General features: G+C 43.3%; 1 protein-coding gene and 1 long non-coding RNA gene across 2 annotated transcripts in view; one reads left to right on the top strand and one right to left on the bottom strand.

Moving 5' to 3' along the window:
• Positions 1 to 2,432: 2,432 nt before the first annotated feature.
• six2a (SIX homeobox 2a) lies at positions 2,433 to 6,358 on the bottom strand. The gene is made up of 2 exons (XM_035172335.2): positions 5,261 to 6,358; positions 2,433 to 3,777 (listed from the first exon to the last, which is right to left on the bottom strand). The coding sequence occupies exons 1-2, from the start codon at positions 5,818 to 5,820 to the stop codon at positions 3,465 to 3,467; spliced, it is 873 nt and encodes a 290-aa protein (XP_035028226.1). The 5' UTR covers positions 5,821 to 6,358; the 3' UTR covers positions 2,433 to 3,464.
• A 69-nt stretch (positions 6,359 to 6,427) lies between these two features.
• LOC118118871 overlaps positions 6,428 to 17,405 on the top strand; it is a 44,122-nt gene continuing 33,144 nt past the window's right edge. Inside the window, exon 1 of the long non-coding RNA XR_004698010.2 lies at positions 6,428 to 7,560. This is a non-coding gene — a long non-coding RNA (uncharacterized LOC118118871). The remainder of the gene's footprint in view (positions 7,561 to 17,405) is intronic.

A 17,405-nucleotide genomic window follows, 5' to 3' on the forward strand; every position in this document is an offset into this window, starting at 1 on the left:
CAGAAGTGACGAGACAAAATATTATTGTTATTTAAATAAAAGATGGAAAATAAAATAACGTAGTAACAATGAATAAAAAGCAAAAACAACAATAAAAGCGGCGATGATCTGCAGCAGACAGGTGGATACACGTAGCTTCTGTATTCATGGAAAAATCGTTTCATCGTTTGATGCTTTTAATGCAAATAAATCATTCAATCAATAAACTAAGATCACGAATGTGCATGCGATGCATTTATGGTAAAGCTATAATTTTAATCATAATGAAAACACAGATCTCAGGTCAGAACAGCCCAGCTCCTATAAACCTGTTGTTGGTTGAACAGAGTAGAGGATGTGATCTTTACGACGCCAGGACTCCGCTTCTCTCCGGATTTCTTCACAACTCTTGTTCCGAGGCGAAGTGGGATTAACTCCTTTTCTCTAAAAGTCTGAACACTTGACGTTTAATATCCGCAACATCCTCACCTCGTGCTGAACCGACGGGCGATTAAAACGCAGAGTGTGTGCGAGGAACCACGACGTGTTCGCACCTGTCTAACTGTTTATGCTGCGTTCGGAGGCCCATGACTCCAATAAACCAGCCGCCATGGCACAATCTAATCGGCGTTTATAACCGCTGCGCCTTGTTGGGACCCTTTCCTAACACCTTCTGCCCAAACACCGTTTAATCGCCTCCCTTTCCCCTGCGTGCGCACAGATGGCGCGCTCACAATGTGCACGATCCAGGGGTTGTGGTAACAAGGGGAAGTGCGAGGAGACGAGGCTCTGAGCTGTTTCTGGTGCGGAAACCAACTCTTTTCACCAGCTGCGGATATAAAGCCCGAGTGGACTTCTCCTTAATTACAAAGCGTCCACGCGCTACGTGCGTAATTGACCTTCAATGCGTCAGGAGCTTAAACAACAAGGTGCGACGGATCCTCTCGCGTTGACAATCAGGAGCGAGACGGTTCACACACCCCCAGTGTGGACTTTTCATATTTACTCTCCCATTAGAGCCGCCTGATCGCGTTAGATTAATTTATTACTGGGACACAATATCCCATCGGCGTTGTTTTTACGCGTAAAAGAAAAAAAAAGTCCTCCACCCATTTGGATGAGAAAACACCGTCCAGTGAAGTGAAGCGCTGTAACGACATATAGGCCCATATCAGAGGTCTCCATTACTGTAAATTATGGGTTATAATTGTGCGTATTTGCTTTTTTCTCTAAACATCAGCTGTGAAATGAATGAACTGCACAAGAGTAAAAACGGAAGTGCGGCACAAAATAGTTCCTGATAAGAAGATACCGCAGAGTAAAAGCGCACAGTCCCACCTGGCCCTGTGGCCTTTGAGAGGGAGGTACAGGTGGGAGGTGTGTGTGTGTGTGTGTGTGTGGTTGTGTGTGTTTGTGTGTGGAGCTTTTTTCTGTCCTTGTCAAACTCTACGACACTTTCGTTCTCCTCAGCCGAGCGCATAGAGATAAAGAGTCATCACCTCAACATCAGAGTCAGAAACACTCGCATGAATGTGAGCCACTCTTCTGCCTGTGATGGCCACGCGCTCCACGCGCTTCACTCTCTTGACTTGTGTTGTTCTTACAAAGTGAGTGTCGACATTTTTCTTTTTTTCCCCTCCCTCGATGAGGACCTAGCTGAACTTTGACCTTTAGTCACAATCATCACTTCCCTATATGTCTATAAATAAAATGAAATCCAGAAACACAACCTTTAAACGAGACCACATACTAATAGGCTATGAAAGTAGATTCCTTACATTTTAAAAAGGTCCTAATTACTGCAGCATATTTACTTCTTGCGTTTCCATTTTAACTACAAGAGCCAAGGACGCAGGGCTGCAAACGACTCGTGGGGGGACGAGGGGAAACAGATAGTTATCCTGCTTCACGACCTCACTTGCAGCATTTATGATTAGACTGCAGATAATCCCGGGATACGGAGCCGTGCACGCCGGCAGTCTGCCCACACATAAAGCACAATATCCCCTTTCTTAGCTGGCACACGTGTCAAAGGCGAAGAGCTCCTGAGTTTTTTTTTCTTTTTCCTAATGCACATATACACATTTCCCTGTAAAGCAACTGGTGGTTCAATGCTCAATCAGAAGCCAGAGGAGAATCAGCCACAGCTCAGAATTACCGTGAAAATGAAATTATATTAAAAGGTACTAGTTATTTAAAGTAAAGTAAAATTACAAGTGCAAAGGAATATATTTGAAAATGCCCACACATCATCCAGTAAACACCCCCCCTGTCATTCTGTAAAGATTATTTTTGCCTGCAGCTGATGTGAAAAATAAGGAATATTTGCTTTGTCTAAATATTATTTTTAAAGGCCACCCATTGACTTGAATGATTTAAAAATATATAATAGGCAACATAAATATAGAAAGTGACAAATATGTGTCATGAATCATCCAGAACCAAAAGAAACCCTCGATCTTAATCTTTTTTTATTGTAAAGGGTAGATATGAAACTATATGCTGAATCGTTTTTATGTTTTCATCATTTATCGCAAACTTTACATGCAGTCTCTTTCCAAAAATGAAAAAATGCAAATAATAATAATAATAATAATAATAATAATAATAATAATAATAATAATATCAAGAGATTAAGATATTGCATCTTATCACGGCTCTTAAAAGACACTTGAGATATCATACTCCATAACATCCCCCCCCCTCCCATCCCCATTCCACCCACTCAAAAATAAAAGGTTTCATGGCTCTGTGTAAACAAAACACAAAAAATAAAAAAGCGATGGGTACCTTAACTCTGTGCCTGTAGAGTCTGTGGATTCATCTAAACCCCTAAAATAAACAACCGTAATAATAATAACAAAGAATTAAGACATTTTATTGTTATTGTTTTCAACAGTATAACATGTTGCGTTATTATTATTATTACATTCCGGGTAAAATACTTTTTTCTTTTTCTTCTTTCTTTCTTGACTTTTTTTATTTGTATATTTCCTTTTTTTTTGTGTTTTTTTTTAATTTATTTTTTACCTAAAACGACCTTAGTTCCACTTCGTCTTGTGTCTGCACCACCACTCGTCTTATAACAAGTCACATGATCTCAAATAAATTCATCTTTGGAGAAAATGTGCCAATGCAAGTGAAAACATGGCGATTGTTATTTATTAATTCCGAAGACTTTTATTTAAGTGCTCTGCTCTGACACTTGTTTCTGGAAAAATCCTTGAAACAAGCAGAAGTTAAAATTTAGGGGATAAACGGAGGCTCTGCTCCCACTGGCAGATATTCCCCCCCACTTGTATAAAAAACGAGTTTAACTGTAGAAAATGAGACTACATGACTTGTTACGGTGGCTGGATTCACCACCGTACCTTTCCGCAAGTGGTTGAAGCTCGTCTTACGCCACCTTCAAGGCTGAATTACTTTTCCAAAAAGAACGGGGGAAAAAAAAAAAAGGTCTGGAGTTTATTCAAGTGCGGGGGGTTTTAAGAGCCAAGGTCCACTAGATTAGAAGACATAGAGTTCAGTATGGTGTCGTGGTGCATGGAGTGGTGATGGTGCACCGAGTCCACGCCGCTCGGTACCGGGATGGCGCTGGGTCCCGGCGGCGGCGCGAGGCCGTGCAAGGACTGTAAACCGGTGTTCGAGCTGAGGAGCAGGCCCGGGCTGTGAGACGTGTGGTCCGGCGTCCCCGATGGTGTTTTATCGTCGTCCGAGCTCCCCAATAGAGTCTTATTTCCATTCATGGAGGAAGTCAATGGGTTGTGACTATTGCCGTTGGAGTTCTCGTTGTTTTCTCTGCGAGTAGAAAATAAAAAATACACATGTACATTAGTCTGGTGCGAATGGGAGCAGACAAACTCCTGGAACATGTCAGGCAGCAGGAAACTGAGCAGGAGACGACTTTTTAAAATTATAGTCATGACTTAAGTGAATGAAATAAACTAGACAATTTACATGCAAATTAAATACAAGTTTGTAAGTAAACTAATTGAACACAAGCCATAATTCTTAAAATACACACACACACACACACACACATACACACACACACACACACACTCACACACACAGCAAAAATACTCTTCTGCATGCCCCTTTACGCACGGGGATTTTAATTAGGTTACCATATGAAGAGCAGCCATAATACGCGTAAAAGTACCACAAACGCTCAGTCTAATGATTTATCAACTTTCATACCCTCATGTTTCAAGGTGCTATCAATTAGTCATTGGAATAACTAGAGGCCATCGCTCAGTTGACTGCAGCAGCACAGAGTTACAGTAAATGTCTAGATAAGTGTGACCGAAAACAATAAATCTGTTTATGCTGTAAAAAACTGCGTTCGAGTTGGGGTTTGCAGCAAATTAATTAATCCAGCGTGACCTCTGACGCCGACACTGGCTCGGCCTCTCTGACGTCTGAATAAATGACAGGCCTAATTGTTGCTAAACGCGTGCATGTTGCATGTGTTCCCAGTGGCGAGTAAGGCTTCCCTCAGTGGGAAGACATGATTTACGCGGAGCTTTCAGCCCGAATTAGTGGCCAGAGGGTGAAAGGAGACACCGAGGCAGCGAGCACCTGACTGGAACACGTCTCCCAGACCTCTCTGCGCCTCACCTGTGTAATTTACTAAACTTTGAAATGTACAAACGACTCAAAATTAAATGTCAACCGGGGGTACGTTTAGCTCTCCACATCAACTTCACCGCAAAACAACTTATAAACGTGCTCTGAGATGTTTCCTCACTTTTCTACCCTGTGCTCTCTCCAGTATCAGGAAGCTTAAAAGTAGTTTTTCCTCTGATCTTGACGTGAAAGTCCTCTCATAATAAGTGTGATTACCAAAACATAAAAGTCAGGTAAATGCAGCTTTTATAGCCTTGTAATTTGCCTCACAACCACCCTTTAATTCTTTAAAATTTCTTTTGCATTTCAACTTTTACGCACGGCCTGCACAATAATCACAAACACATAAAAGTTTATAGAACTTTAAAGTATACAAACTATTCTAGCTTATGATAAAAATGTCTTCAACTAGATACAAATACGTGCACAGAACTGGTGTTATTATTAAATTTGTGAAAATATCTTAATATAATAAATTGGTATATTTGTAAATAAAAACTTTTGCAGTTGTAACAGTGGTTGTTTGTGGCTCAAGAACATTTTTATTTAAAGTATGACTCTTGGCTTTTTTTTTTTAGCTTGAAGTCAGAATAACAAAAAGAACTTGGTAAACAAAGTCTGAGAAAAGTTTGAAGTGTTCCTCTTATCCTACCTTTCCTTCGCCTCCGCCGCTCGGTCCCTCTGTCGTCGGTTTTTGAACCAGTTGCTGACCTGCGTCGTGGTGAGTCCCGTGCCCTCGGCCAGCTCCCTCTTCTCCCGCGGAGACGGATACGGGTTGTGGGTGTACCACTCCCGCAGGACGCTCCGGCTCTTCTCCTTGAAGCAGTAGCTCGTCTCCTCTCCGTCCCAGATGGAGCGGGGCAGCGGGAACTTTCTCCGGACGCGGTACTTCCCCACGGCGCCGAGCGGGCGGCCTCTCAGCTTCTCCGCCTCGATGTAGTGCGCCTTGAGCCACAGCTGCTGCAGCTTCGGGTGGTTGTGAGGCGAAAACTGGTGGCTCTCCAAGATCTTGTACAGCTCTCGGAAGTTCCCCCGGTGGAAGGCGACCACGGCTTTCGCCTTAAGCACGCTCTCATTTTTGTGGAGGTGCTCGCACGCCGGGAGGGACCAGAGGAAGCGTCCCAGCCGCTCGATGTTCCCCCCTTGCTGGAGGACTTCGCACACACACGCCACTTGCTCCTGCGTAAACCCAAACGTCGGGAGCATGGACATGGCGACAACGTAAACCAAAGCAGATTAGATTGTGCCTTGCTTCCACGTCTCCCTCCTCAGTCTCACATTAAATAAAAACGCGTTAAGTCCATAAGCGACAAAAGGTTCCCCCAAAAAGAAGAGCCGCCGAAAACCTTCAAGTGCCCAGGGACAGGTAGTATCCAGCTGCGTGCTGAGGAACAAACTCAAGTCCATTCAGCCGTGCAGAACCCCGGGCGACGACTCCTCAGAAAGCTGGTGAGAAAGAGAGAAAGTTGCGACTCCTTCCACCGTCCTCCTCCACCTTTTCTACGCCGTTTCAAAATCACCTACTCCCGGAGACCGGGCTCGCTGGCTCGTTTTAATAATATTATTCTAAGCTGGCAAGACAAGCGATTATGTGAACTCTGATTGGTCGGTTATTTGACCCGGGGATGGTGAGGATAAGACAATAGCCTTAGTCAAATTATTTGCCATGGTTACGCTGTCACTCAAAGTAACCTGATATGCTTTGAGGTGGCTCCCTGGCAAAGTCAACCCAATTGTTCCCCTCACGAGCAGCCCGCCTACCAATAGAAATATTGCTCAGATTTTTCTTCTAAAACAGTTTTTCTCTCCCCCCACCCACCCCACCTCCACGTTGACAGACACCTCGGGCAGCCAAAGAGCGCAGAGCTGGGGGGAGTGTGCGGAGGGAGAGCGGCGCTGATCCCGCAGCCGGGGGAAGGATGGCGCCAGAGCGCACAGAGACCTGCGGCTGCTGTGCGTCCTCACGCCGCTGGCAGCTCTCACACAGCCGATCAATCAACGCCTGCAACTTTTAAAGTTAGTTACGTTCATAGCTGGAGTGACTGTAAACTGCTGACATGTAAGTGTTGCAGCTTCCACAGAAAAAAAAGTTTGGCAAAAACACCAGAGCTGCTTTCGATCTTTGCCTCGACGCACGAATTAAAAATAAACAAACAAAAATTATGCACATTCTGCAGGAGAGGCCAGCGATTTGTATTTTCTCACCTCAAACTTATGTAGAGAAACTTTATTTGCCTTCGCGTTAAGTTAAATCTGTAACAGTCTTTTGTAAATAGGACATTTTTTCAACTTTTCAGCGGTGGATCAATGAAGATACATCGTATTTTATTTTGAGTGATTAGAAATAGGGAATAGCTTCACACACATTATTAAAATACACTTCATGTCACTAAATGGGACCAACACTATATCATTTCTATGTACAGATATGATTGTGCGATATATTATTCACACATGATCTTAAATTACATCTGTTGACTGGATTATATTAACGATTAGATCACTTAATCTGGTATAAATATACATTTTCAGTATTATGTAGATATGTTGATCTGCAGTTGATTATAACAGGCTACTGCCGTGGGGACGCTTATTATCTCATGCATGTGACAACAAACACGATGATGAACATCTGAGGAGTGAGCCAGTGGCTGCAGGAGCGCGCAGAATGGCAAACAATCTTAAGGTGTGCCACCGGACTAATGGTGAAATCAGGAGTTGGTGCGCGCTGCAGGAGTTTGTTGGACTGAGCGCGCAGGAGGAGCGCGCAGTGTGCGAGCGACGGGGGGAAGAAGGAACGCGGCACCCGAGCACATCACCGGCGGTGGGACCAGAACATTTCCGTTTGCATTTAAGTCATCGGGGCTGACGCGCTTTTGGAGGAAGATGAAGTCAGAGAGCATCAGAAATCACACGCTGGATTAGAGGAGAAGATTCGAAGACGAGCTCTGGGTAATTATTTCAATCTGATGGTTGTGAGGATTTGGGGGGGGGGGGAATATGGATCAGAGGAGGATTTACTTGTTGAATGGATGAGTGTTGCTCTCCACACTGCAGCAGGTATTAGACGGTGCCGGTGCTGTGGTCAGGTATATGTGTGGAGTGTTTGGGGCCAGAGATTGACCAGCTGGTAGATTTCTATCACCTACACCATGGGACCTGTTCATTAGAGATGCGATTGTCTGTGTACACCCACACCACCACACACAAACACACACACACACACACACACACACACACACACACACACACACACACACACACACACACACACACACACACACACACACACACACACACACACAACACACCACTACACACACACCACTGACAGACCTGTTTCAGCTCTGGACACAAAAAGTTCAAGCAGAATCCACGTCAGATAGAAAATGAACAGTGTGAAAAAATCATTCATCATCAAATCATTATTATTATTATGCTTATTATTATAATTGTTATTATTATTATTATTATTATTATTGTGCGTAATTTGACACCTATACATGCACACAACTTAATTTAATATTCAGAAGATAATAAGTTGTAAATAAACATCATCAGAACATCTAAAGTTCCAGGCTGGTGCAGCCTCAGACCTCAGGGGCGTTTAAAGACTTTGAGTTTAATCAAACTTCTCCTCTCAGTGCGGAGTCATTTGTCAGAGCTCCGCCGCTGCTCGGGCCTGACGAGGAGCAGCAGACATTTCATCCGAGCTGCGGCTGTTTTGCTCTGAATTATCAGTGTAATTATGAAGTGAGTTTATCACAGGGAGACGAGGAGCGGTGTAAGTGGAGCCTGATCCCTGTTTCCGTGTTGTGTTCCCCCCTCGGTTTAATAAATTGACTTGGGTTTCGCCCGAAGCGCAGTTCTCACAGTGTTACGGCATTAGACTGACTGATGCTAATCGTCCGGGGACCCGGGGCTCGGCGGAAATTGATAGTGAGGAAAACAAGGCAGCGATCTTTACCTTATATTACATTTACAGTTCATATATATAATATTCAAACGGAAAAGAAAGTAGAGAAAAAACATATTAATAACAAAATTAATAACAAAAAGAATAACAATTACATAATGTACAGATGTGCAAGCGCAATATTGAAAATATGAGCAGTCTGTCAACACAGTTTGACAGATGTGACATTTAAAACTGATTTAAAAAAAAATAAGGTATCACCTCCATCTAACACAAACACCTGAAGGCCTCGTCACTGAGCCCAGGAACACAGACTCCCTCCGGGGAGCTGAGGTGCTGCCTCACACAGGATCGTGTATTCTCCACACAGGTTATTTATCGTCTCATTAGGTTTCACATCCAAAGCCACTCGGGGATAGGTGCTGTAAAATCTGTCAGTGCTGAACATTTCTGAGGCTCTTATTTTGTAGCAAACGTGTTGCCATAAATTAATTATTTAGCTTTTTATTTATTAAGATCTGCTTTGACTCCTGCTGTGTGTCCTGTGCCAGGGACGTGCACAGACATTTAGAGGGGCCACTGCTCTAATCTGAAAAAAAAGGAACACCCCCCCCACCAACCCCCAGTTTAGACATCAGTGCAGATGTGTATCCTGTAAACTAGTTTAAGCAGCACTATGATTTTGCGCCTTGAGCTTAACACTGTCATCTTATCTGCAATAAATAAACTCTTAATAAATAAATTCAGAGTTGACATTGGGTACATCATGTAAAGCAAAAAATAAATAAATTGTGACTTACATGCTAAGAAGCATAGAGGGCATCGCTTTGCATAATTTTCTTACAACTTTCCTGACTGGATGATGCTGGGGGGGGCAGCTCAGTGAAAGAGGGCAAACTGGCATAAAGAACTGGTCCCCCCCCCCCCTTGTCTCACTCTGTCCTGAGTCAGTTTGGTTATTTTGTGATGTGATGGGTGCAGAAGGAACCAAAAGAGGGTTCGGTGCCTGAGAAGGAGATTCAGATGAGGCCAATAGGGCTCTAATATTATTCTGATGTGATGATGCATATGAGCATGGATAGAAAAAGGCGTTAATAGTGTAGGTATAACAGGTATGAAATGTAGGTATAACAGGAATTCAGCCCTGAAGGATAAAATCAAAGGAGATGAATACTGAAAGGTAAAGTCTGGTTCAGTCTGATGTTTGTTTATTTAATAATAAAAAGTTTGAGGTAATCCCTGTCCTCTCCCACACATGATGTTGTCAAGTCATGGATCAATATCTGTTCTCTCCCCTGGATAAACTTGACTTTTCTAAATATTTGATAAACTGGATTGAAACAAAGCAGATACACGGAGCGATTAAAATGTGAATGTAAAGATATCTTCATTGCATCTGGGCTCTTAATGGTCTGATGTGCTGAGCGTGTGCCCCGGCAGTGACGGAGCAGATCAGGGTCCAGCGTCAGGCCCTTGACAGTGTTTGTAAACGACTTGTTTCCCCTGATCAGTTTGATCAGAAGGCTCTGGTTCTCAAACTGTGATTATTACGCCCGCTGATGAATGGAGATCACGTTTCCTCTAATAGCCAACCCCCCTATTTTCACAACCTCCCACCGCTCACCTCGGCCACTCTCCACCACGACCTCCTCTAATTGAGCTGATGATTGCAAGATGTGTGTTGTTGCAGAGCCAATACGTGTTGGGGTAGGGGGCGTGCATGTGAGGAGGGTACGTGGCTTTTATCCTGTGAGGCTGCTACATGCACCGACCTGAGACAAGCGCAACAAGGGGTTGATGAGTAACATTCTTCCAGACGGACATGGGCAGAGAGGGAGAAATTATTAAAGCCAGAACCTCTGTGTCTATATCGGTTAAGGGGATATGAATGAGGGTCTATCCAATAATTGGTTGTTTACATCTATCTTGTTACCCCAGAGGCCGGGGCTATCCTGCGGAGCGAGGAGGAGATTTCACTAAACTGCACAGGCAGGCAGCAGGGGGGGGTGGGAATGGAGGGCCGTGGCAGGGGGACGTCTGTGGGTGGGTGGGTGTGTGTAGGTGGAGGTCTCGTCTTGATTTCCACAAGGCTCTGACCGGTCGGCAGGTTCATCAGATTGGATGGTTTTCATTTCAGGCCCAGTGGAGAATATATGGGCCTGCACAGAACGCAGCGAGAGGTGAGAGACACCTCGAGCTGACGATCATCACGGGGCAAATAACAGCCTCGGTATTGAGTTTGGTCTCGTAAATGTTAAAGTGACACTTCAGTGTGAATGAACTAGCGTCTAAATTCAAGATTTCTGCTAATATGAAGTGCTGAAGTGCTGATCTGATGCACAAAGACTTGATATGAGATTTTATTTTTATTTATATTCAAGCAAATTTGTAGGAAAAACAATGTCAGCAAAATTCTAACGATAGTGTCTCCTGAAACCAAGATAAATTCATGCTTAGATTAATATAAGAAAACTGGATTATCATCTGCCAATGAAACATCTGTAGAATAAGGTAATTAAAGGGTTTGTTTTCCTCTTGTCAAACTGAGTTTTGGTGCATTTTTCATCCAAATTATTATGATCTGATCTTTTACTGGAGGGAAGACAACTAATTAAAAGTCATATACGACACGGTCTGTGTTCAAATGCAGTTACATCTATTACCCAGTGTTAAAAAACAACCAACAATCCTCCGCCCACCCACCAACACCACGCTGCTGTGGAAGAAACCGGCCTGAACGTGGGAGCAAAACAGCAACAAGTGTCTGTTCTGCTACAAGGCCGATCATTGGACCTAATGAGTGTGTGTGAGTGTGTGTGAGAGACAGAGAGAGAGTGAGGGAGCGAGAGAGAGAGAGTGTGGCTTGCTGCTGGGGTTAATTTATTCGATCAATCACTCCATTTGATTCCTGTTTATTTTCAGGAGTCACACGGTCATTTCAGCCGCACACTGAGCCCTTTATGCGCTGCCAAGGCGTTTCCCTCTCAGCCACTGAGACTGTATACTGGAGCATGCGTTCGGCTACAATTTGCAGGAGGAGAGCGGTTCCAGCACTTCTCTGATATTTCACGGCTCCTAACCTTTATGGTGAAATCCCCTCAGACCTGTCTCTCGTCAAACCTGCAGCGAGCAGACACGCAGGTAAATGAGCTTCACACATTCAATGAATTATGTCAATGCTGTGGGCTGGTTCTAAACGACTGCAAACACACTCCAGCGAGGAATTATGTATTATTATCCTGGACAATTTGGCAAATGGTGCACGGCGGAGAGTGTGCAGCCTCTGCATGCAATGCGTTCTCTATAGAGACATATGGCCTGTATGCTGTTCGTGCTTAAAAAGCAGATTTTTTGCCAAAACCAGTTAGACCTGCAAATATAGCATTTAATACTCTCTACTTTACATTTAATCGGAGTAACACATTCACGACCATATTCAAACTCACACAGGTTCTTTCGATTCTCATGTGAAGTTGAATCCATTTTTAAAGCTGAATATTGATCATAAAAACGAGCCCAAACTCAACCTGCTCCTTTTGTGTAGTTCATGAAGGCAAACGACTAAGACACCACCATGGGACCAATATATAGGATCAGATAAACCAAAGCCTGTCCTGCATCCAAGTGGACAGAAGCCTGGGGACATATAATTGGATGATGATAACCAATCGCTTCTGATCATGTAACATTTGAAATAGCAAATAAATGACGCTTTTGGCCAGAAACATGAGGAAAAAGTTTGCCCCACCCCTAAAACAAACAGAAAGAGGACTTGACTATGATACCACAATGTTATTTCAGTGTGAATAAGGCCAAAGCTCGGAGCAGAACATATTTTGGAAACTGGTTTTACAAAAAAAAAGAAGAAAGAAAGTGAGAGGGAGCACGGAGACACACAACAACAACATGTCGAAATATACCCGCAGAGCGCTGAGCAGTTTAACACGCCGTTCGCTTGTTAGGTTATTTTCTCTCAACATGGCTCGGATAGCCAGAAAATGTGTGAATACTTAAGGCAACCAGGGGATTTGAGTATCCCGTGTGAATCTTATACATGTTACAGTGTACAGTATACCTTTACATACACTGCACAAGCTTCTCAGCGAAAGCAAACGTCTGCAGCAGCAGTGCTTAATGCTTTTCCCTCATGCAACATTCTTCCTTTTTTTTTTTTTTACAGTGCTGGAACTCATATGTCAGGAAAGAATTTATTAAGAGCGACCCGCTGTAATTAGCAATGTGCTAATGCTTGAATCTGTATCCATCCCTGTATGCAGCGTTTTTACAACGTATGGTGGTTTCACTTGAAACACGGTCTTGACCTCGTGTCACCGGCCATATGGGCAGTAAATAGTTCCACGATAGAGTCAGTGGCTGTGCCCGATACTGTACCAGAGGGAAGCTTCCATCGTACAGCATGCTGCATGGTGTTATTATGGTATGGAGATGATTGACAGTGGCGTTTGGATACTGTGATTGGTGCTTTGGTTTGCTTTTGTGTGAATGGGTTGAAAACGGCTCAATAAAAGCTGCTATAACTTTTAATGCCCATATTAAAATAATTTCTGCACTATGCTTTTATTATGACTCGTAACAGTGATTGTAATTGCTGCCACGCAGGAGCTTGAGTTCTTACAACAATGTCATTTGTTTTATACCAGCGTTAATGACCAATGTAATCCCTGCAGATTCATTGGAAACACAACCCTACATCTCACCTACATACGCCATCTGCACTGGTTCCGCTGCAGTTTCAGCTTTCACTCTAGTAAAAACTACAGCCTTGTCGAAGTCATCATGATACATCATCAGGGAACCAGGACAATTCACTGTCACTTACCCTGAGATATCTGACCTGCTTGTTGCATTATAGAGGACGAGCCAAAAGGTTGAAAACATGCTGACAGATCAAGATCACCTTCCCTACAGCCTCTCCATTAATGTGGCTAATGATTCAAATCAGAACCATGCACATAAACACACACGGGCGACTGATCCGATAAGTAATTTAGACATGGGGCTGATTCATGGTGTCATCGCAGCACAGACCACCCCCAACAGAGCGGCGTATCCTTCTGATCACTTCCTGTTGTCAGTGCCGCCTCGTCTTTACAGCAGGACTCTGAATTTGTACGTGTTCGGTGTATTAGCTATATTCAGGCTCTGCAAAACCCATTTCTACTGTGAGGCCCTCCCAGAAATCCCATTAATGTGTCTCCTTTCATCGTGTAAATGACTTCTCTCTCATTAAACCAAACCATCCATCAAACTTTTTTGCTGTATTCGGCTCTTTATCGGGCAAAATGTGAGATATTGCGTAGATGAAAGTGAGTGTTTGCTTTGTAAATAGAAGCGTGGCGGGACGCATCGCTCATTTGTTTTTATATGGAAGAATTGGATTTCATGATTGCTTTTTAATTCTGCCTGCGAGGTATATTAAATGCCTTGCAAACCTCTGAACACTTTGTCCAGGAAACTAACAATTATAGTCAATCTGAGCATATGGCCACCACAGCTATGTGAGAGAGGAGATGGGGCTCGGGCGGAGGAGCCGCCTCATGCATCACCACACTGTACTTTATGTGGAGTTTTTCCATAGAGTGTTGCTGTTTATGCATCATATTCAAACCTGGTCTCCTTTTAAAGTCAGAATTCTTTAAATTTAGAGCAAATGATATGCCGACAAACACAAGTATAATATTATAATAGCTTCTTTAAATCCACTGCTTCCTAAAGGTCTCTAATGTTTCACTCTCAATTTATCATCACTTAACTTCATGTATATGAGACGATCAACTCTATGATTTCACTGGAAGTGTGTCATCCATTAATCGATACATGATCTTTTCACGTAAATCTGTTTCTGATCACGATGGAGCGAGCAGATCAGAAACATTTACAAGTAAAAGTTCCACCGAGCTAATGCCCGGTCTCTCCCTGTTGAAGAAAGTGAAAAACTAATTTCAAAATACTTTATCCTATATTACTGGATTAAGGCTTTTTAATCAACACGATGAAGAAATCTTTGAGGAAAACATCTAGAAAAACTTAAATTCTCAACATTTGTGAGTTGCTTCCTTACAATATCTGCTCCTAAAACGAGATTGTAATAAAGTCCACACAGACCGGAGAAAAGTTTTGTCTTTAATATTCAACCAAAGCCACAATCTTCCCCCGACTTTGACCAAAGTAGCCGGAGCCAAACACCAGAGAACATTGGTCCCTGGTGAAAAAGTCCTGAGCCTTGAAGGCCAAACCACCCACTCTGTCCTCCTCCCCTCAACTTCTACACAGCTACTCAGAAGAAATAGTTTGCTTCCTTTAATTATCTCTAAGAAGGACGGACCTCTGAACCCGGAGCTTGTGTTCAGGGTCAACTCTATTACCCAGAACAGTAAAGCTGCCTCGATCAAATCAGAGGTCAGTTGTTCTATGGTTCTGTTTATAATATATTGATTGAATGACCTCTGCCAAGGACGTTACGTTTTCACCCCTGTCAGTTTGTCTGTTAGTTGGTCGGTTTGTTTGTGAACAAAATAACACAAAAAGTACAAGACAGATTACCACGAAACTTGGTGGAAGGATGTGGTGTGGGTCACGAAAGAACCCATTAAACTTTGGTGCAGATCCAGATGAGTGCGTGTATTTTTTCTCACTTTCTTTAACATTACGAAACAGGGCATTTTCAACATTTCATTGTTTTCCTATGGAATAATTCAAGGATCTTGATGAAAAAAAAATCTGGCAGTTTTGGGGAACGAATATCTCTGAGTGTTTCTGTGAAGCTTGACTGGATTTAAGGTTGAGGTGGTCGTAGTAAGAGGAGTTACATTGCCAGACTGTGAGCCTTTACTTTAAAAAGGTCAAAGTGGAAGTCATGTATGTGCATCAATATTATTCTCTTACCATCACTACATCCGCTCTCCAGACCACCAAGAAAAAGTTTGAAACAAGCTCATAATGATATACAGCCTGAGCCACGATGGACCCGGAGCTTTGTGCTCCAGCTCCGGGGTCTTCTTTAGTGAAGACGTGCCTGTCGGCTTGCAGGGGGATGATGGGCTTTCACACAAGCAGAAAGAGGGGATTACCGCCAATTGCTTCCAAATTGCAATAATACCCGCTGCAGGGCCACCCACACATGTGCTGAGAGACAAGTGATAGATGGCTACATACTGTAGTGTACGTCCATTCCACAGTGGCAACTCCTGACACCGGCCCACTGCCCACAACCGTCTCCGTTCTTTCATACTGTGTGACATGTGGACACAAGTGGAGAGGCTCTCACTGTGAGAGGCGTGGAAAATCTAATATGTTTACTTGGATACCGAGGTTTAAAATGAACTACTACGATCTAAATATCTTTTATAGCCATCTCCAAATCAATAGTGTTTCAGCAGTCTGTAAAAAGAAGCTGAATTTCCCATGTTTGACAAACAGTCTTATGCTTTACAATCTTATTCATTCAAGTCTGAAAATATAACTATATTTATTAGTTTATATAAGATTACTGCAAAATATTTAAAAAGTTTCAACGTCCGAGTGCCCCATCATACTGAGCAGTATAACAGTATTATAGTATTGCAGGCAGAGGAAATTCTTCAGACACTCCAAATGAATATGGCGTATCACGTTTGGAAACTAAACCCCCTCAATGTGTTCTCGTGGTGGAATACATGCTAACTAGCTCTGATCATATCATTCCTCTGCCTGAGAGCAGAGCAGATGGCTAATCCAGTCCCAGTGTCTAATCAGAGGAGTCATTCTAATGACAGTATAATTTCATAAGGGGCCTTTGTCTCAGAATGTACAGGAGCCGCACGAGGCCGATCGGGCAAATTCATCATCAGCCCAGATTGGAAACAGGCCCTAATAAACGACACGTTTGCTTCCTGCCTGTCTATGTTGTGGCACGATGCAGTTAATGTGGTACTGTGTGTGTGTGTGTGTGTGTGTGTGTGTGTGTGTGTGTGTGTGTGTGTGTGTGTGTGTGTGTGTGTGTGTGTGTGTGTGGGAGGGGGTTACATATTTGGAGTATGTGGGTGAGTGTGTGGGTGCAGCAGCTGCCGCCCTGTCCATGTGCTTTTCTGAATATGAATGTGCATGTATGCCTGTGTGCTCTGGTGTGTGTGTGTGTGTGTGTGTGTTCCAGGTATTACTTTGGTCCCCACCACTAATACTACAACTACTATAACTACTACTACTACTACTTTGCACTCGTTGGGGTCTTATCTTTCTTCTGGGTAGACGCAACCCCATATACGCCATTATATTTAAGAGGTGAAGACATGTTGGTTTGGTTTAATCGAGTGGTAGTTACAGAGTAAGTCTCCAGAAAATGAATGTAAGTCAATTTAATGTCCTCTGAAATCATGGAAACATGACTGTGTGTGTGTGTGTGTGTAACACAGTTCACTAAGGTTAATAGACGAGGCATTAATGTAGAATTTACACCTCAAGGTTAGGGCACCAAGAACCTAATGAGTGCTTACAATGCAGCTGGTGTCTTGTGTGTGAGTGTGTGTGTGTGTGTGTGTGTGTGTGTGTGTGTGTGTGTGTGTGTGTGTGTGTGTGTGTGTGTGTGTGTGTGTGTGTGTGTAGCCTCTCCCAGTTGCTGTAGCCCACACAGAACTCTTTACTGCTCTGATTATCACCGTCTCATTCTTTCCACCTTCTGTCTTCATCCATGTGCTGCAATGACAATGATTGGCCGCGACGTCGCTAATACAGGCGCATAACGTGGAATGCAAGGAGAAACGACACCCATAAAATCGGACGTGACAGTAAAATCCAGCCAAGTTTCTGTGTCCGCAACAGATGGAGACGCCAACCTGTGAAAAGATGTATTATTCACGGCACAGTTGGAAGTCACAGGTCAACA

The sequence above is a fragment of the Hippoglossus stenolepis genome, chromosome 12 (assembly GCF_022539355.2).
Source record: "Hippoglossus stenolepis isolate QCI-W04-F060 chromosome 12, HSTE1.2, whole genome shotgun sequence".
Lineage (NCBI taxonomy): Eukaryota > Metazoa > Chordata > Actinopteri > Pleuronectiformes > Pleuronectidae > Hippoglossus > Hippoglossus stenolepis.